The 21,491-nt window shown below is 43.2% G+C and overlaps 1 protein-coding gene across 1 annotated transcript in view; it reads right to left on the reverse strand.

Annotated features, from left to right (window-relative positions):
• Ern1 (endoplasmic reticulum to nucleus signaling 1) overlaps nt 1–19,553 on the reverse strand; it is an 89,351-nt gene extending 69,798 nt beyond the window's left edge. The window contains exon 1 of the mRNA XM_051179211.1: nt 19,403–19,553. Within this exon, the coding sequence (XP_051035168.1) occupies nt 19,403–19,462 (60 nt within the window). The 5' untranslated portion in view covers nt 19,463–19,553. The remainder of the gene's footprint in view (nt 1–19,402) is intronic.
• Nucleotides 19,554–21,491: the final 1,938 nt, after the last annotated feature.

Genomic DNA, 21,491 nt, shown 5'->3' on the forward strand with positions numbered 1-21,491 from the left:
TCTCAAGAGCCGAACTCCTCTTGAATATGGATACTCATGTTCCTTTTAACCTGTTATTAAGGAGTTCTTGTGTGGAAACCCCAAAGGGAGAATAAGTCTCAATTACACAGCAACATTTTCAGTCCTGATAATAATCTGAAACTGTCAATTTTGCTCTTTATACTTCCTTAGAGATTCCTTGGGGCAAAGGGAGTAGAAAGGGATGAGGTCAAAGAGAAAGTGGGTAGGTGCCCTAGTTAAATTTAAATTATCTACAAACAACTGTATTTATGACATAATTGCCACCTACACTTGCCAGATGTTGCCAAGCATCATGATAAAAGTTATATAGCATGAAATACTCTGGCTCTGACACGGGCCAGACCCCAGAAGAATCCCCATGCCTGACATACGCTGGCAGGTTATCTACCTCTACCAACCATGTCTGCAGCACCACTGTCCTTCCCCCAGTTAGCTGGGTTGATTTAATCACGTGGCTCCACATAACACAGACCAAATAGCACAGCTGCTTATGCTTCTGACATATGTAATTTTGGAGATGAAAGGACCAACACATCACCTCCCAACCCTCTCATTGCACAGGGAAAGAAATCAAGGCCCACAGAGGTGAAGTGACTTGCCCAAGCACCACAGACAGTTAACCATAACGCAGGGCGGACTCACAGCTCCACCTCCCAATCTGGTCCTTTGCCCACTACCCCTAAACTATAATTTTACTACTTTAAATCATAGTTCTCTGAGAGCCACAAGCCTAAATTACTTCAGGCCTGAAATTCCCCTTAGAATCCTGCTGGGATAGATGAGGATCAGCATTCTGCTTTGATATCAGGGTTGAATCTTTTAGGGTTTTTTTTTTTTTTTTTCCCCTTTCACTTTTCGAGACAGGGTTTCTCTGTATTGCTTTAGAACCTGTCCTGGCACTCGCTCTGTAGCCCAGACTGGCCTCGAACTCACAGAGATCTATTGCCTCTGCTTCCCGAGTGCTGGAATTAAAAGCATGTGCCACCAACCACAGCCCAGCTTTTTTTTTTTTTTTTTTTTTGAGAGTTAGATCTTTCTAAGGAGACTAAAATGTAATATATAGAATTTCTAAAGATACGGATTATAGCATACAGCATAGTAATTAGTCAGGGTGGAGTCTTTTTTTTGTTTGTTTGTTTTAATGTGTATGTTAGTTTGCCTGCATATATGTCTGCCTATGCCTGGTATCTAAGGAGGCCAGAAGATGGCACTGAATCCCCGGAAACTGTAGTAATAGATGATTGTTAGCCATCATGTAGATGGTGGGAACTGAACCTGGCTCTTCTGGAAGAGCAGCCCAGTGCTCTTATCCACTAAGTCATCTCTCCAGCTCCCAGGGTGAGGCCTTTTTAAAAAAAAGTTCTAGATGAAATTTTCTGAGATCCATGTAAGTGGGTGGAAATAATAACAAAAAGTTATAGCCTTAACCATCATTAAAAAAAAAAAATCCTACAGCCCACACCAATCCAACATAGATCTTTTCCTAATTTAAAAATAAATTATGCCAGGCGGTGGTGGGGCACTCCTTTAATCCCAGCACTCGGGAGGCTGAGGCAGGTGGATGGATCTCTGTGAGTTTGAGGCTAGCCTAGCCTACAGAGTAAGTTCCAGGACAGCCAGAGCTAAACAGTAAAGCTCTGTTCTAAAAAACTAAATAAGACTATGTTTTAAATGACATTAAAATGTATAAATTTAAAGTGTACACATTTTGATAAACATTACAGAATGGATAATCAAACTAATTATAATTAACAAATGCATTACTTCACATCTTAGCTTGTGTGTATATGGTAAGAACATTTAATGTCTAGTCTCTTAACAATTTTCAAGGACAGGCAAAATGGCTCAGCAGGTAAAGGCATTTGTTGCCAAGCCTGAAAACCCAATCTCAATCCCATGAAACCCCATGACAGTGTAGGAGAGAATCCACAATTGTATGCATGCAAATTAGGTATGCATACACACACAGTTAATTAATAAAAAAATGTAATAAAGAACAGAAGGAGATAAAAACAAACAAGAACACAAAATACTATTTCTATGTGTAGCCACCATGTTGTAGAGTAGGCCTACCCAGTTCTAATGATCTAAAAAGGTTGTCTGTCAGGAGATGATGAGAATATAGGCCTGCTCCCTGCTTTGATGAAGAGTTACTCTTTTAGTGTACATAGGAAACACACATTACTGACTAGTATGAGACAACTTCCTTCAACAGCAGGAATCATTTTAACCAGCCATAAATTGATGAGCCTCTCAAAGTTATGAGTGTTTCACTGGAAGGAATGAGATGCTCACACAAAAGGAGGCTAACAGAAACTGACATTTCTTGTGGAAAAACGTCTGGCTGGCTGTGATGAAACATGCCTGTAATATCAGCACTTGGAAGTTAGAGGAGGGAGAACAAATTCAAATCCAGCTTTGTCGACACAGTGAGTTGTGTCTCTGGGCAGGGAGCACCGTGGACATGGTTCAGTGGGTAACGTGCTTGCTGCACAAGCATGAGGATCTGACTTCAGATCCCCAGCACCAATGTAAAAGCCAGGTGCAGCAATCAATCTACTCCTGTAACAGCAGAACTAGGAGGCAGAGGCAGGGGCAGGTGGATCCTGAGGGCTCATTGCCCACCTCATCTAGGCAAAACTGTGAGTTCCAGGTTCAGTGAGAGACCTGTTTCAAACAATATGCTGGAGAACAATAGAGGAAGACTATGTTGGAATAACCAAATCTATAGACCTGTGGCTTTTAAATGGAGAAATGAAAGAACAAAGCCAGAGGAACCAGTTGGCATGGAACACCACTGCCTTCTCTACTTTATCAAATGGTGGGCAGGAAACAGAAGCAGGAAGGAGTGCCCGCAGGGAGACAGCAAGTCTCTAGGTTCAAAAAGAAGCCTTTGCAGATACCAAGGAACAGAATCTGCCCCTGAAAAAGGAAAATGGCTGCCTAGAGAGGGGATGGAGGTAAGACATACTTTCCACACTCTTCTGCACAGGCCCAATTCCCCCAATCTCTCTTCCTAAGGTCACCATCCTGGTCAGGCTGTGTAGTCTGGAGGCCATCCAACCTTACTGCCAACTTCTCTAAGTCTTTGGGCATCTGCACAGTGAGGCAAGGACATTAAGCTTCTATGTTTTGTTTTGCTTTTGTCCCTCTTAAAAACTGAGAAATATCAACATCTCTGTAAATGCTAAGAAGCAAAACAAATATTAGGAATTTCGAGGTGGATGGGGGATGTAGCTCAGTTGCGGAAGTGCTAACCTAGCACGCATGGGGCTCCAGGCTGTATCTCCATCCAGCACCACTCTTTTATAATCCTAGCACTTGGGAATTGGAAGCCGAAGATTCAAGGGTTCAAGGTCATCCTTAATTACATATGGAGTTTAAGACCAGCCTGGGATACACCAGAGATTTCTGTCCCCAAAATTAATTTAAACCAAGTGGTGGTGGTCCACACTTTTAATCCCAGCACTCAGGAAGCAGAGGCAGGCGGATCTCTTGAGTTTGAGACCAGCCTGGTCTACAGACTGAGTTACAGGACAGCCAGGGCTGTTACACAGAAAAACCCTGTCCTAATAATAATAATAATAATTTAAATACTAAAAAGCAAAGAATTCCAAAACAAGAGTTACATTAATGTAATAAGGAACACTTAACAAAGGATATTGGTGGTAGCCAAGGATATCATCAGAAAGCAAATAAACTAAAATACCTGATTATCCACTCTGTCTTAAAGATGATTACTCCCATCTCTCATGGACAGATAGTAACAGTACAATAGATGGTGCTGCCAGAGAGAAGATGGAAAGATTCCAGAAGGGAACAAGAAAATGTGTTTACTTTGTGACGTTTGAGGAAAAGTGTAAGTAGTAAACAAATTCTTACTAGATGTCACTCCCATGTTATATTCTAGACTGTACTTCAACCATCTAGAAACATCTTATACAATATACCATTTTCTTTCTTTTTCATTCCCCCCCCCCAAGACAGGGTTTCTGTGTGTAGCCTTGGCTGTCCTGGAACTTGCTCTGCAGACCAGGTGGCCTCTAACTCAGAGATCCACCTGTTTCTGCCTCTCCCTGCCTGTTCTGAGTGCTGGGATTAAAGGCATATGCCACCATGCCTGGTCATACCATTTTCTGATGATACTGACAAGTCAACAAATATCAGTACAATGTAGTGTCTAGCCATTATGTTATGGCTGCTAAGGCCAGATTCTGGAGCCAGACCACCAATGTGCAACCAACCTATGCCTTGGCTTTCTCACCCATAAAATGGGGATAAATAGTAGAACATTTAGGGAAACTTAAATGAACGAATGTATGTGTGTGTGTGTGCAATTTAAAATTTTAAATGAATTTAAACACACAAACACGCATGCACACACATACATACATATGTGTGTCAGAGACATGAGGGTCTAATCATAATTTTAAAAGAATGCACAACTATCATCTGTAATCCCACAACTCAGAAGCAAAAATGTAAGAATTAGAAGCTCAAAATTATTCTCTGATACATTGCTAGTCATGGACAAGAAACTCTGTCTCAAAAAAAAAAGGGAGGGAGGAGGAGGCTAGCAAAATGGCTCAGAGGGTAGAGATGTTCACACTAAGCCTGGTGACCTGAGTTGCATCCTGGAACCTATAAAGTGTTAGGAGAGAAACGACCTAACAACCTACAAGTCATCCTCTGACCTACACACACACACACACACACACACACACACACACAGAGAGAGAGAGAGAGAGAGAGAGAGAGAGAGAGAGAGAGAGAGAGAGTTTTTTAAAACTAATAATAACAAAACACAATAATAATCATTATAAAAGAGGTCTGACAGAGTCTATTACCCACTGATGAGTCAATCTCACAAACAGAAAGTGACAAGCTGCTGTATGCACTACTAAAGAGACAGAAAAGAGCTGTAGAAGTGTAACAGAGATGATCTGGTCTTTCAAAGGGATGGAGATTTCCTCTCAAAAGTTTTCTTGAGTTAATGGATCAAGGGAAGGAAGAACAACTGAGGCGGTGGACAAAGTCTGTGCAGAGGCTATGACGCTGAAGATATTTGATGCGTTTAAGGACCTCTAGGACCCATGTGCTGGAGAGAGCAAGCAGACAGAACAGGCCCAGATACAGACAGCTAGGGAAGAAAGCACAAGCTGGAGCACGCGCTTACAGAGTGGGCCATAAGGCCAGAATCTACTTAACATGTCTAGTTCATGATTTATCTATGGCTACCCCACAGAAGCAGCAGGACCATATGCTGTTATAACAGCACAACAGACCTGGAAAGAAAACCCTACTCCTGAAACAATCCACAAGTCAAACACAATGCCCTGTGAGGATCTTTCCTCGTGTTTTAACTTATACTAACACTATAATAATGTTGCACAGCTGGTTTCTAGCCGATTATGAGGGCAACAGAGCAAAACTTCATGGGAAAGCTTAAAGACGCCTTCTGGTGAACCCCAACTCAAGGTCTGCTTTCTAAGACTCCACGTCTAACAGCCTTCTCTGAACAGCCACGTCCATGAGATCAGAATGACCCAATCTGTCTCCCCGGTACCTGCACCCATTCTAGGGTGACTTTTACTACAAAAGAGAGAAACCTAGAATCCTAAAGACCAAGATAAGTCACTGAATCATGACCTCCATTACTCAAGGAGGCTGGCAAGGACTTGTAGGATTTATCAATCTCTTCCAGGCACTCCCTACCTCACTCGGCTTCCTGTTGGCTGACTCTTCAGTTTCTCTTCCTTGCTGGATCACTTATTTCAACTCCACTCTCAGACTGGACCCTTGTTTTTATCCTACACATGTACAGAAAGAGGCTTGCTATATAGAACCCCCAAAGCTTACAAAACTCCTGCCTTTAAGAAGCTGACCACCTAGCAGAGGAATCATAAGACAATGAAAAAAAGTGTGTTCCACAATGATGCCTCCTGACAGCTGACTTGGCAACACTACCAGTCCCTGCCCAGAGCAATTCCTACCTTCCTAGGCCAGGTCTTCACACTCCTATGCCTAACTTGTGTCCATTTGACTCCAAAACTCGTGACTAACCTCAGAATCAAAATTCAGAAAATCCAAAGTTGCTGGGTATGATGGCACACATATTTAATTCCAGTATTCCTGAGATTGAGGTAGTCGGTTCGCTATGAGTTTGAGGCCAGCTTGGTCTACACAGTAGTTCTAGACCAGCTGACTGTACATAGTCAGACCTATCTTATAAACAAACAAACAAAACAAAACACCAAGGTTTTGGGATAGCCTCAAACTCACAGAGCTCTACCTACCTCTGCCTCATGAGTGCTAGGATAAAAGTGTGCACCACCACCCGGCTTCAGCTTTCTATTGTATTGGGAAAGAAGAGTGGGCTGGATTGAGCCTTTTACTCCTGCGTGTGAGCACCTATAACTTACCGGGACTTCACCTCTCCTCAGGCATTGCTGCTGTTCTAACCCCACCCCATCAAACCATGTCCAAAATCCACAGAGGCTACAGAAATCTCGATGCCTTTAAACACAGTCATTCTTAAACCTCCCTGACCCACCACACCCTCGTGTCTCCACTTATCTCAAAATGTTGCAACACTGGATATTAGTAATTATCTGATTCACTTTAAGATTTTGGGTAAGGAAAGAAATATCAAAGAATTTTTTAAAGGTAAAACAAATAATAAAATAAAAAGAAAATACTGTAGGGACCAGAGGCTGGTTTCTAGGTATAACTCAAGCTAGAGACTCTTAAAGCATCCACCATCTAAACCTAAAGGGAGAGCCCTCCTTCTCTCCAACCACAGATCAGATAAGGACTGAGCTTTACCACGCACTAAGAACTCTAGAGATTTCCAAGTACTCAGCCCTCAGAGCAGAAATAGGGCTGGTCTTAGAAGAAACCGTGGTTTGATTCTCTTTTAGTTAAACAGCAAAATTACAGATAAACGCTTAATCACTCTGTGTAAGGAAACTGTTTTCTTCTTTGTCAAACCAGACCATGACAACTAGAAATTGATTCCCAACAGAATCCAGACTGTAAGCAGAGCAAACAGTACCTCTGAGGTGAGGCTCTTCAAATCTGGTTTTACAACTTTTTTTATAGTATTTTAATTTTTTATAGTATTTTAAGTTCTTTGGTGATATTACAGATGCTACTATAGTGGCAAGAAATTTTAATTTTGGTTAATGTAAAAATCATGTACACTTGGAAACAAAGTCATCACAAAAATCAAGAAACTGCTGAGCAATTTCCCTAATTTTAAATTTTTACTTGTTACCATTAAAAAAAATCAACAATAGGAGCTCTTGTACAATCGAAGTGAGGGAGGAACAATAATATGAACAAAGGAGTCAAGACCATAATGGGAAAACCCACAGAATCAGCTGACCCACACTAGTGAGAGATCACTGACTCTGGTCTGACAACTGGAACCTGCATTAGACCAACCGAACTAGGCTCTCTTAATACAGGTGACAGTGGTGCAGCTGGGACAATATATGAGGCCACTGGCAGTGGGTCCAAGATCTGACTGACGTGGTGGAGCCCTTCTACATGGGGAGGAGCCTTGCTCAGCCTAGGCACAGTGGTGGTGGGGTGGGGGGATATAGGGAGGTGGGTGGTGGTGAGGTGGTACTGGTCCTGCCTCAACAAGATGATGGGACAGACTTAGACTTCCCTCTCCAAGAAACAGACAGGAGGTGGGGGAGTGGGAGGAGAGGAGGAAGGGGGAACTGGGATTGGAATGTAAAAAATAAATTAATAAAAAAAACTGGAGCTCTTGGATTTGCTCAGGATTTTCAAACATATCTGAAAATTGCTGCCACCATTCCTCCAGAAGGTGAGACGAGAAGTTTAGGAGTACAGACCTGCATGCTGACCCCTACACTAATCGACATAAGGTTCCGTGTTTCCAGTCCTCCAGGACAGCTGAGCCTTCCTTGATGGAGACATGTCCATTGACTGACTCACTAGGTCCCTATGCTCCTACTCTGCTCTTCATGTTCTTCCTATGTAAAAACTAAACCTACTTTTAAACATTTACTTGGGGTGTAAGTGTGTGTCTGTGCAAGCATACATGGAGGTTAGTTTTTGAGGAAAGGTCAGCTTTCAGGGGTCAGTTTTCTCCTTCTACCATGCTGGTCCCAGGGACCAGGTAGGTAGTCAAGATGGGAGCAAGCTAATCCATTCACTGAGACATCTTGCTGACCCCTAAACAATGTTTTAAACAAATACAATAGGCCAGACAGTGGTGGTGTGCACTTTTAGTCCCAGCACTCAGGAGGCAGAGGCAGATGATCTCCGAGTTCAAGACCAGCCTGGTCTACAGAGTGAATTCCAGGACAGTCAGGAGCTACACAGAGAAACCCTGTCTCAAAAGACAAAACAAAACAAAAATAGTTGTATGTACTTATGTATCCACAATATGTTTTTTGTTTGGTTGGTTGGGTTTTTGTTTTTGGGTTTTTTTTTTTTTTTTTTTTTTTTGGTTTTGTTTGGTTTGAACTTTGGTTTTTCGAGACAGGGTTTCTGTATGTAGCTCTGGTTGTCCTGGAGCTCACTCTACAGAACAGGCTGGCCTTGAACTCACAGAAAGCCACCTGCCTCTGCCTCCTGAATGCTGGGATTAAAGTGTGTGCCACCACTGCCCAGTTCCCAATGTTTTTTAAGATCTATACAATATGCCACGATCAAGTCAGAGTAATTGGCATATCCATAATCTCATGTATCATTTCTCTGTGTTAGAAATATTCAAACTCTGGGCTGGAGAGATGGCTCAACAGTTAAGAGAACTGGCTGCTCTGCAGAGGACCTGGGTTAGAGTCCCAGTACCCATACAGTGGCTCACAACTGCCTGTAACTCCTGTTCCAGAGACCTGATGTTTTCTTCTGACCTCTACAGGTAACAACACAGACATACATGCAGGCAAAATATTCATACAATAAAAATGAAGGTATAAATTTTGAAAAAGAAACATTCAAAATCCTTTCCAACTATGTTGAAATCTTTAATAAGTTATTACTAACTACATTCTATTGAGCTACAAGCTCCTAATTTCCTAACTATGTATTTTTTAAAATATTGATTGATTGATTTATTGATTGATTGATTTGCTTGGGAGGAGGGGCATGTGCCAGGGCACATGTGTGGAGGTCAGAGGATAATGTGGTGTAGTCAGTTCTCTCCTTCCACCGTGTGGGTTCTGGGGACAGAATTCGGATCATTAGGCTTACTAGCCAGTGCTTTTACTTAGTGAGCCGTCTCACTAGTAACTAACTATATTTTAATTACCTGCCCTCTCTGTTTCCTTCATTCTATCCCCTGCCAGCCTTTGGTACGTCCACTTTTCCCGCCTTGTGATGGGGTCTTAAGCTAAGGTTGTCTTGAACAGTTTTCCTGTTTTAGTCTCTCAAATTCTGGGATTATAGGCATGTGTCACGATGCCTGGTTTAGTAATCACTGTTCTACAATCTGTTTTTCTTTTTCTTGGCTTTTTGAGACAGGGTTTCTCTGTGTAGCTTTGGAGCTCTGTAGACCAGGCTGGCCTTGAACCACATAGATCCTTCTGCCTCTGCCTCCCAAGTGCTGGGATTAAAGATGTGTGCCACCACCACTGGGCTCTACTATCTGTTTTCTATGAGATCAATTTCTTTAGCTTGCACATGTGAATAAAAACTATATGGCATCTATCTTTCTGTCTGGCTTATTTCACTTAACATTATGTCCTCCAGTTCCATCCATGTTAAAACAAGTGACAGGATCTCATTCTTTTTCATGACTGGGTAACATTCTTTCTTTTTTAAAAAATATTTTTATTTATTTGTGTATGAATGTTTTGCCTGAATGTATATCTATTTGCCACATGTGTTCCTGGTGCCTGTGGAGGTCAGAGGAGGGCATTAGATCCCCTGGAACTGGAGTTACTGGTGATTTGTGAGCCACCATGTAGGTGCTGGGAACTGAACCTTGGTTCTCTGCCAGAGCAGCCAGTGCTCTTAACCACTGAACAATCTCTCCAGCCCTGACTGGATAACATTCTATTGTACATACATACCACATTTTCTTTATCTGCTCATCTATGGACAAACATTTAGGCTGACTCCCTGCCATGGCTGTTGTGAGTGCTGGCACACTAAACATAGGACACAGCTATGTCCTTGGCGCACTGACTTCAAGAAAGCACATGCTTCACTCTTGTACTTTAAAGACCCTCCATAAACACCTTTCATCCACTTCCCGTGGCTACTTCATTCTTGCTAGGAAGTTGCTGCTTGCATTGTTTAACATCACAAGTATGTTTTACTTGTCAGGGTTTGGGAATGGAACCTGGAAAGTTGGGTTGTTTTAATCCCCAGTCTCTTAATAAACAGAGAAAGCAAAAATAAGTGTTGGGTACTTTCTAATAAACATCTATAGGGGGCTGCAGAGATGGCTCAGCAGTTAAGAGCATTGACTGTTCTTCCAGAAGACCTGGGTTCAATTCTCAGTACCCACATGGCAGCTCACAATTGTCTATAAATAACTCCAGTTCCAGGGGACCTGATACCCTCACATTAAAAACATAAATGGAATCAAAACACGAATGCACATGAAATAAAAAGTATATTTAAAAAAAACTATTATAAAAAACTCTGTATAAACCTCTTGCGGTTCAGTTATTAAGTGTATTTTAATATAAGGCCGGCTATCAGGTAACGCTAATAATAGCAATTTCAACAGTTTGTGCTCAAAAAATAAGTATCTATGGTTCTTATGTTAACCTGCTTTTTAAAAGTAATATAGGAAAATGTTGAATAGTAAGGACTGGGGAGCTAGCTGTTAGTAATGTGCTTGCTGTGCAAAGCTGAGGACCTGACTTTTATTTCTTGCACATGTAAAGAGCCCAGTATTGTGGTGTGCATTTATAATCCCAATTCTGGAGAAATAGCTCAGTGGATAAGATCCATTACTGCTCTTGCAGAAGACCCTAGTTTGGTTACCAGCACCCACAATTTGTAACTCCAGTTCCTGGAGATCAAAGACCTCTTCTGTCCTTTTTTTGTTTTGCTTCTCTGTTTTATTTTGGGTTTTTTTGAGATAAGGTTTCTCCGTGTGACAGCCATGGCTGTCCTGGAACTTGCTTTGTAGGCCAGGCTGGCCTCAAATTCACAGAGATCTGCCTGCCTCTGTCTCTGGAAGGCTGGGATTAAAGGTGTGCACCACCACCCAGCCAAATGCCTCTTCTGACCTCTGTGGACTCCCGCACACATGATATATATTAGAAGATGCCAGACTGTATGCCTGGAGACTTTTATTTCCTTCTCTGGGATTGTAGCTGGGTATGGAGCTTTAAAAGCTTCCCTGGTGATTCCAGATGACTAATTTGAATCCAGGCTAGGAAGCATTGCTGCAAGGAACACATCCTTGGTGCAGCTGTGGCCTTCTATGCAGATGTTTCTCTTACACCTGCAAAGCCCCTCAGGAGTCATGGGCCATTAATTTTAAGAAATATGATTTACCTTAGTCAACAAGCTCCTCTGGCTCCGCCAGAGATCAACGGCAACATCAGGTTCTGGGGATCTGACAGCACTGTTTGTTCAGAAATATAGGAAGAAATTCAGTTTCCATGACAAACACTCCTGAGACCTCAACAAACAATTGTCCCTTTATTTGAGATGGGGGAGGGGTGATGATCCACTGAAGAACAATGTGGTTTTGAATTATAATTATAAATTAGTCCACTAACTAAGGAAATCATATTAATACATGAAGACAACCCTGGATCAAGGGTCATTATTTTAATAGTGAAAGCTCACACTGAGTGAAGAATTAAATGGACTTGGACTGATCACCACCATTGACCTGATGGGGTTTGGCAATGGAAAAATGAATGTCACTGCTGACATGAGGAGCTTACAGATGCCACAAACTCAGGTTGGGTTTACCCACCCAAGCAGCAAATGTTCTGAAAGCCTATCTAGCTGAATAAAAATACACATTATCATTGAAATTCTTCTAAATATTATAGAATGGAAGTTATGTAGTAGTGGTGCATGTCTTTAATCCCAGCACTCAGGAGGCAGGGGAAGGAATAGCTCTGTGAGCTCGATGCCAGCCTGGTCTACAAAGTGAGTTCCAGGACAGCAAGAGCTGTTACATAGAGAACCTCTGTGTTGAAAAACCAAAAAACAAGAAAACAAAACAGAGGGATTATAGAATAGAGACAGCCAAAGTGACATCTTTCCTCATGGAATCCACAAGTCATTTGCTTGAAGTTAAAATGCCCCTTGTGCTGGGGAGTAGTGGTACATGCCTTTAAACCCATCACTCATGAGGCAGAGGCTGACAGATCTCTGAGTTTGAGGCCAGCCTGGTCTACACAGAGAATTCCTGCCCCCAATAGATAGATGCATGGACAGATGGATGGATGGACAGATGGATGGATGGATGGATAGGTAGGTAGACAGACAGACAGACAGGTGAATAAATAAATAATAAAATAGCCCCTTGCTTTAATGTTCTTAATGAACCTGAAAGGGAAATTCTGTCAGTATTTGCTGAGTGTCTACATTACAATGGGTTTGGCTAACACCACATGCTAAACTCTATAGAGGAGGCAAAATAAAATAAAATAAAGCAAGGCTGTCTCTCTGGCTCTAGCACAAATAAGTCAGCCAGAAGCCACACACAAAACCCAGGACACCTTGCTGTCCCCCAAGCCCCTGTTATACTCTCTTCCTAGGTTCACCTAGGCTAATTTGAGTCCTTCTATGGTCTAGGGTCACTGCCATTGTCCGGTCCTCACTCTTTGCTGTCACTGCAGGCCCACTTCCCTGGTGACAAAACTGCTTGGGAGGTGGGGCCTCTGCAGAGACAGCTCCACCTCGTCAGGGTTTCCTGGTGAGGGCTTCGGCAAAACTGGTAATAAGAACTCAGTTAAGGACTTCTAAGACGAGTTTTCAGTTTTGTTACCAGGCAAGAAGTTTCTGAAAAACATGCACCTGCTCGGATATTATTAGCCCTCAAAGAAATGAGGTTAAACTAAAAATTGGGCTTAGTGGCCTCTTGATCTTAACCTTCTGGAGCTGGGTCAGGCCACTAAAAATGGCCTGCCTCCTGATAAAGCTTCTCAGATGAAGGCAGTTTTCTCTAGTTTAAACTGAAGCTCCACACTACAACACAGGGTCACAGCTCATGTGGGAGGAATATACACAATCTAAGAAAACATTGGCCTGAGTACCAGCAAACCTACCAGATGGTCCTTCTCCAAACCCAGAGCCTCATGGCAGCCCTCCTTTGTCCACTCCTCAGGTTAACTAGGTGAGCTGAACCGACAAGCTCTAATATAAGCCCCAAAGACCTGCAAAGGGCTGGGAGACAGCTCTCCAGAGAAAAGCAAGAGGATCCGGTCCAAAGTTCTTCCTGCCACTCACATATAACCAAGGACAGGTCACCAGACCTCTCTGGCCCTGGCTTCCTAATCTATTTTTCTAGAGGGTAAGGGTTTCAACCTGAGAGGGAAGGGTCACCCCTGGGAACAAGTGGGGATAGTGGCATAAGCCTAAACTTCACTATCCAAGACTGCCATGCACTCCCACTATCACTAAGGGACCAGCACTGTACTCTTGATGGATTGGATCAGCTGGCTGAGACAGACTGGAGCTGTCTACACCGATCCCACCGTCCCCAGAAGCCTATATGCATGCATGTATTCACACATGCTACTACAGCTCAAAATTTCTAGAACTTTATTGGGTTTCATTTCAGTAAACCAGTAAGAATCTAATCCAAGTGTTTGCAATAAACTGTGATCAATCTAAGTAGTAACAGTTGCCATCAAAGCTGCAGTGTGACTCATGTAGAAGTTAAACTCAGCGAAGGCCAGAAAGAAGTGGGAACAGTTTTAAGTTATGTAAGGATAACTGGCTTAAGAGTAAATATATGTATTTATTAAAAGGCTCCTTTTTGTCTTAGGGTTATTGAAAAGTTATCTTGGTAGAACATGGTGGTACACATCTGTTATCTCAACTAGAAAGGCAGCACCAGGCACCAGGCAGGTGTTGCATGCCCTTAAAATCCCAGCACTTGGGAGGCAGAGGCAGGAGGATCTCAGTGAGTTTGTGGCCAGCCTGCTCTACAAAGTGAGTTCCAGGACATCCAGAACTGTTAGAGAAATTCTGTCTCGAAAAGCTCAAAACAAAACAAAACAAAACAAAACAAAAACAAAAACCTCAAGGCAGAGGAAAAGCACCATACAAATTAGATTAGGCCAGATTAATCTACACTTGAGTCCCAAGCCAGCCAGGGCTACATAGAGAAATGATGTCTCAAAAAAAAAAAAAAAAAAAAAAAAAAAAAAAACCAAATCAAAAAAGTTTTACAAGTTATTTTGGTGCTGGGTATGGTAGCACATGTCTTTAATCCAGCAACTAGGAGGCTGAGGCAGGGGAATCTCTGTGAGTTCAAGGTCAGCCTGGTCTACTTAGTGCAGGACAGCCAGAGCTACACAGAGACCCTGTCTCTAAAATACAAGTAAATAACTTTAAAAAATAGTTATTGTGTTTTAGAGTTAAAATTATTGTTAAGTTATAAATTATATAACCAAAAAGTTAAAAAAAATTGGGGGAGCATATTTATATAACATATAAACTGACCCTGATGAAATAATTATTTTTGAAAGTGACACAATCTTTTGAATAAATAGGTTCAGGTATGTTTGTAGGGAAAGGAAAATAAAGCAAAATAAAATAAAAAACAACAACAACAAAACCCAAAGTAATAACTTTACTGTCAATTGGCACTTTAATCTTCCTAAGAAAAACAGCTGCATGGACAAGCCATGAAAAGAACAGGAGCCTCCAAAAGGACAATTAATACATTACCTCTTGATTTATGGACAGTCTTCAGGCAAAACTTTAAGTGGCCTCATAATCACTTACAAAGAATCTTATCTGCAGGAGACAGGCTGCCATCAAAACTAAAGTCACAGGATTACCCTGAGGAACTGCAGACTGCTCGTGGGGGCTGCATCTGCTAGAAAGCTGATCTGAAACCACTGTGGAGCAAAGAGAGCTGCCCAGGAGCTATTTAAAAAGCCAGCATAAAGCATCTTCTCAGCAACGCTTAGTTACATAGGGGTCAGCGAGTGCCTAGGTTATTCTCATCCTGAAAACATTTTTCATTCACCTTAAAGAAAACAGCTTACTCTCAAATGGCTATCTTATCAATTTAAAGTTGGTTTAATGCTTTAAACAACATCCAACAGTTGAGAAGATTTTGCAGTGGTTAAGAACACTGGCTGCTCTTGGAGAAGACCTGGGTTTGATTCCCAGCACCCAGTCTCACAGTCTCTAACTCCAGTTCCAGGAGATCCAACACCCTTACCCAGACATACATGTAGGTAAAACACCAATGTATATAAAATATTTTTTAAATTTTCCATGTTATCATACAGAAACAGCATTCATTTGCTCGCACCCCTGAATAAAAGGCAGTAATACCTTTCCTTATAAGTCTGAGAAATTGAAAACAACTCCAAACTCCAGCAAGGCAACTACTAGGCAAACTACAACTACTGCTCTTCCAACCCAATCAATCAGGACCCTATTCCCCAACCTGTGGATGGACACAAAAGCTCAAATGTTTTTTACATGGATGATTAAAATTTTAAGAAGAAATGCAAGTAAGGTCTTATGATTATTTGTTTTTAATTTTTACTTTCCCCCATAGGTAGGGTGCACTCATCCTCGTCTCTCTGCAGTATGTCACTCTGAGGCAGGCAAGTCTGTGGAATATGGAAGCCACAACACAATCTTTAGCATCCGGAAGACACAGCCAACCAACACCCTTATTATTCACAGAGCATGATTCACCATCCCTATTTTTTAAGTCAGCACCACTCTCTAATCATCTTGCTAGGTGACAGGCTCCAAAGTATTTGAAAATAATATGAACTGAATCCATTAAAATGACATTAGGTGTTTCTCCTCTGTATCATTTCTATGGAGGAAATATTTGGTCATTATAAACACACAAAATACTAAAATTACAGATGACTTTAGATTTCAAAAGCAAGGAGAATTTCAATGAAAATTCATAAACATCCAATGACTCCACCTGAAAATGGTATAGAAAACCTGAAGCAAGCAAATAACTACCTCCTTCCCCTAGATCCATGAAGGTTGAACTATGCCATCAGACATCATAAAGAAACTTTTATGTGGTTCACTCAGTTCCTATTCAGGATCATGTTCTATCTTTAAACTTAAAAAAAAATATTTTTATTATGGATACACACACATACACACACATATATGTTTGCCAACATGTATGTATATGTTTATTTACCATATGCATGCCTGGTGCCTACAGAGGTTAGAAGAGGATGTTGAATCCCATGAATTTGAAATTATAGACTGTCCATGTAGATGCTGGGAATCAAAACCAGGTCCTCTATAAGACAAGTACATGTTCTTTTTTTAAAAAATGATTTATTTTTATTTTATGTGCACTGGTGTTTTATTTGCATGTATGTCTTTGTGTGGGTTTTAGATCCTCTGGAACTAGAATTGCAGACGGTTGTGAGCTGATATGTGGGTGCTGGGAATTGAACCCAGGTCCTCTAGGAAAGCAGACAGTGCTCTTAACCACTCAGCCACCTCTCCAGCCTGTAAATGCTTTCTTTACTGATCTGAAACACTATTTTGCTGAAGAAAGCTGAGTGGGCAGCTGAATTAATGAAACATACATGTGTGCATGACTATAGTTCAAGTTCACAACCAACTACCTTGATAACACCAGCAATGAAGCACCCTACTCACAGCTGCAGAATAAGTAACTCCATGTCTCCTACTGGGGTAATTCATGCAGGTGATGGTCATCAAAGAAAATGGTAAACAAGGCCATTTCTGGTTTGAGATTTCTCTCTCAGAGGCACTCTGTGTTTCTTACACATATGGTCCTTGGTTCTCAGTGGCTTTTTCTTAACCCCCCTCAAACCAAATACTGACTAAATAAACTTGATGTATCTTAGCTGAGCTAATTTTTTTTTTTAAACAAAACCATTTGGTCTCACATAATGCCAATCTTTTGGATATAATTAAGTGAAGTGGCACCTATGTAAAATTAACCAACATTAGCTATAAAATAAAAGTCTAGGGAGAAAAGGAAAATTCTAGATTGTGACTAAGCACATTCTGGATCAGCAAAAGCAGGCTTCTGGACTTACTAATAAGGATGTTACTACATTTTGGATCTTGTAGCCTAGCGTCTCAACCAATAATGAGTCAGTGTCTGGTTCAGTAAAAAACACACTCTGAAAGAAAATCACAGCATTGCCTCCAATGTACTAGGTACTTCTTCAATCAAAACAAAATACCACACACACAGGCATGCACACACACACACACACACACACACACACACACACACACACACACACAAATCCCTGTCAAGCACAGCACACTTAAAATGATGTAGAATAAAATGTACTTTGGTAGGGAAATAAAGAGAACATACATTCATTATCCATTATGTGCAAGGTACCTTCCTTCCCAAGCACTAGCAGTCCCCATTTCACACATCAGGAAATGGAGTCCCTAAAAAGAAAAGTAACTTCCCGGAGGATACAGTTAGCAAGTCATCGGGTTTGTCTGATTTAACAGCTGCTGTATTCTGCCCAAAGTCACTGCTGCCTCCTCTAAGTACAAATTCTACTCTAACTTCCACCTCAGATTTTAAAATACTAATTCTTAGCCACGTTTGGAGTGCAAATGTCTTATTAGAAGAAAATTCTGAAAGTGAAATCCTGACCTTTCATCTGAAAAAGATATACTAAGACCCCTTTGATAAGGATCTGAAAGTATGGATTTCTAAGCACAATTGAAAATACTGACATAAAAAAGAAAATACTGACATGAACTAAAACCTAAAGCTAAATGGTTATTTTGGTCCTTATCCTATGTTGCTGGATGACAAAAACCAGAATCTAGTTAAAGAAGAGTAAATACAAAGCTGTGGGGAAGAAAAACATATACACCCCAGCTGTGAAAACATGAAATGATCAATTTCCACATAAAACATTCAGTCATTCTGTTTGTGAGCAGATACCAGGCAGCAATCAACCAACCCAAGGTGAAGTGTTCAAGTTCAAAACCTGGTCCTAGTTGTGAAAAGCAGATCTTTTCTTTTTAATTAGAAGAGAAAAAAAAAAAAACAAAACAAAAAAAAAAAAACAACAGACCCCCCCACACACAAAAAATCGCCTAGGGTCTGTCCTTACGAAAATGCATATAAATTTTCCTGGGGGGCGAGACCTTGAAATTGAAACCATCAACCTTCTTTAATACTTCAGTAGTTTCTAAATTCTAATTTCTTGTTAGTCTGAAACTACAATTATTTACCTACAAGGCATAAGAGTTCAAAGAGTTCGCCAGAGATAAGAACGCGGCTGGCCCGCGGGTCTGCACACATGTCAGTCCTCCACAGGACACCTGGTACATGATATGCCATATTAAAAGGAACATGATACATTCAAAGAGGTCATTAAACAGAACTAGTACAAACGCCATCCTACATCCTGAACAGTGCGTTTATCTTAAAAAAAAAAAATTAACTCCTCACTTCTTCCAATCTGAAGATGAAAATAGCCACGTCCACCCACAAAATGTCCTCTTTAGTCCAAGTGTCCAAACCCTAAGTGGATAAGTCAAGTAAATCTGACGACCCTACACGTGGGACAGCTTTAAGTTTTTAAGTGACTTCAATCTGGCCCACGCATCGGGTCTTTAAAAGGGTTCAGTGCCCACGGCTTACTAACAAACCAGAACACTGGCAGGAAGCCCCCTGCCTCCGAATACAAAGAAACCTTCGGGGCAGGTAAGCAGAACCCAGCGGCTGGGCTAAAAAAAACAAAAACAAAAACGCCGTACCCGATTCCCAGCTGCTTTCGCCTCGCAAAAGGTCGTATTTTTAAAAACTTTCGAGCAAAGATTCAAAACTCCAGCCACCACCCGCTTCGCCCGGCTTCGGGTGTCCTTCCGCGGCCACCGGGCGCCCACCTGTGGAGACGGCGGGGCAGGTGGGCAGCGCGCCCGGAGCCCGGGCCTTCGGGAGACAGCCCCGGGTCGCGCGTGCCCCGGGCCCGGGAGCCGCTGGCCGCCGCGGCCGCGCTGGCCCCGGAGGCGCCTGGGCAAGGGGACGCCTGCGTGTGTGTGGCCGGCCGCCCCGCCGCAGCTTCCCACCGCCAAGCCTCCCGCTGTCGTCTCAGCCCAGGCGCCCGGCCTCCCGCAGCTGCCAGCGCCGCCGCCGCCGCGGCCCGGCTCGGACGCCAGCCACGGCGGCCGCGCGACTCTCCTCCGGCCACAAGCCCGCCCGTCCCCGCGCCGCACTCCCCTGGTCACTCACCCCGGGGCTGGGCGGCGGCAGCAGCAGCGCCAGCAGGAGCAACAGCCATCGGGCCAGCATGGCGGGGACGCGGCCCAGGCTCCGGGCTCCGCAGGCCGGTTCAGGGGACCGAGTGGACAGAGGGCTGGGCGGGGGTGCCGCGCTGTCGTTGCGGCACCGGCGGAGGATCGGGAGACACGGAGCTGACTGGGCGGCGGCGACACCCCCATTCCCGGCCCTATAAGTGCCTTGTGCCGAGGCTTCTTCCGGTCGGGGCGGGGTAAAGGGCGGTTCAGGGGGCGGGGCCTGCAGAAGGCGGAGTCACTGTCTGGGTTGGGAGGAGCCTATGGCGGTTTGGGGCGTGGCCATCGTGAGAAGGCGGGGTTAAAACGAGGCCGAGGTGGGGCTAGCTTCGGGCTGCTTTCTGTCCTTGGGCGCTAGGCGATGGAGAATGTATTTGTGGCTTTCGGTGTTTGTGGGCGCTCTGCTTTCCAATAGATAAAATGGTCCGCAGACCAAGGAAAAATAGCGTCTGCCACCCCATCGGAGGCCCCACTCGCCCAACGAAGGACCCTCGGCTCCCGGCTTGGTTTGGAAGAAGGGGCTGCCCAACAGCTCTCCGTCTCCCGGCTGCCAGCAACCACTTAGTAGGGGTTGCCTAGGCGACCTCCGGAGCAAGGGTTTCAGCGGCTGGCGGGAATTCAGAGTTCAAGGCGGAGGGTCCTCCAGCTGTGCCTCCTCCAGCCCGAAGGCCCTTTCTTCCCTTGCCTTGCCCTCAGGAATTCCCTCCAATTCATATCCAGCAACCATCCGTTCCCCTCCGTATAAAGCACAGCCGACTCATTCACCAAAAATTATAAGAAGGAAATCATGTGGCTCCTTTTGCATATGTATTTACATGACCTTTGTAGATGTGGCCTGATGAAGCTTGAGATGACATGTGTCACAACTCTTCAGTAGGTGTGGGTGGGCTGAGGACTCCAAGGTCTATTTAAGGGTTGTGGGTTATTAATCAGAATTAATGGGCCCAATAAGTTGTTTGGTCACTGGGGCCCAAGCTGCCCTACTCTGAGCTGGGAGAGGGAGGACAGAACTTGTTTAGAATAGGAAAGACTAACAGAACTCAAGGGAAAAGCTTACTTTTTAATCGAAGTAGAAAAAGGGAGTTGCTGGAAGTCTACCTCAGTTGGTGGAATGCTTGCTTTGCATACGTGAGGCACTGGGCTACTTGTCCAGCACTCTAAAAGCTGCGTGTGTTGGCCCGCATCTGTAATCCCTAACCCTGGAGATGGACTGGAAATTTAAAGTAATCCTTGGCTATATAGTGAGTTTGAGACCAGCCTAGGCTACATGGGGCCATGAAGGGAGGGAAGCAGAGACAAAGGCTCTAGTTTTTTCCCTGTCTTGCTCCTTTGACAACCTTGAGGAAAAGTGTAATTCTAGGGAAAAAAAAGCAAAGAAGTAGTGTATGTGTGCAAGGGGAGGGGGCGTGGACTAAGTGTCCAGTCTGTGTGTACTTGGGTCAAGTCTATCCAACTGTAACAGAACTGTCCCCAGGAAAACCAAATCCTGTAGGGAGAGTTCCTATTTCACCTCCACCCCCTACCTGGGCCAATTCCCATCATACTGCAGAATCCAGCACCAGCTTGAGAGGGGCAAATCTTGGCAGTTTTGAAAGCATCAGACAGACACAATTTGAAGTGCTACCCACAAGTCTCAATGCAAACAAGTTAGGGATTGCCAGACAGAGAGTGGTGGGGGACTAGAAGCTCCAACCCTCCTGTGCACGGTGACCCTAGAACCCTGAATTGGAGAGGAACACTTCAATGACTGATTACAGGTCCAGACTGCAAGCTGACCCATAAGACCATAGGCTTGGATTTCCAAATAAAGGAGCTTGGAGCCAGTGAGATAGCTCACACTCAGCAGATAAAAATGCCTTCGTACAAGCCTGGTGACCCGAGTTCAATTCCCACAACTACTAATGAAAGGAGAGACAAACCTCCTAGATGTTGTCCTGTGGCAGGACTGAACTCACACTCACACATCATACAGTAATAAACTTTTTTTTTAAAACGTCTTCTTCTTTTTCATTTTGCTGGGTGTTGGT

The sequence above is a fragment of the Phodopus roborovskii genome, unplaced genomic scaffold (assembly GCF_943737965.1).
Source record: "Phodopus roborovskii unplaced genomic scaffold, PHOROB, whole genome shotgun sequence".
Taxonomy (NCBI): domain Eukaryota; kingdom Metazoa; phylum Chordata; class Mammalia; order Rodentia; family Cricetidae; genus Phodopus; species Phodopus roborovskii.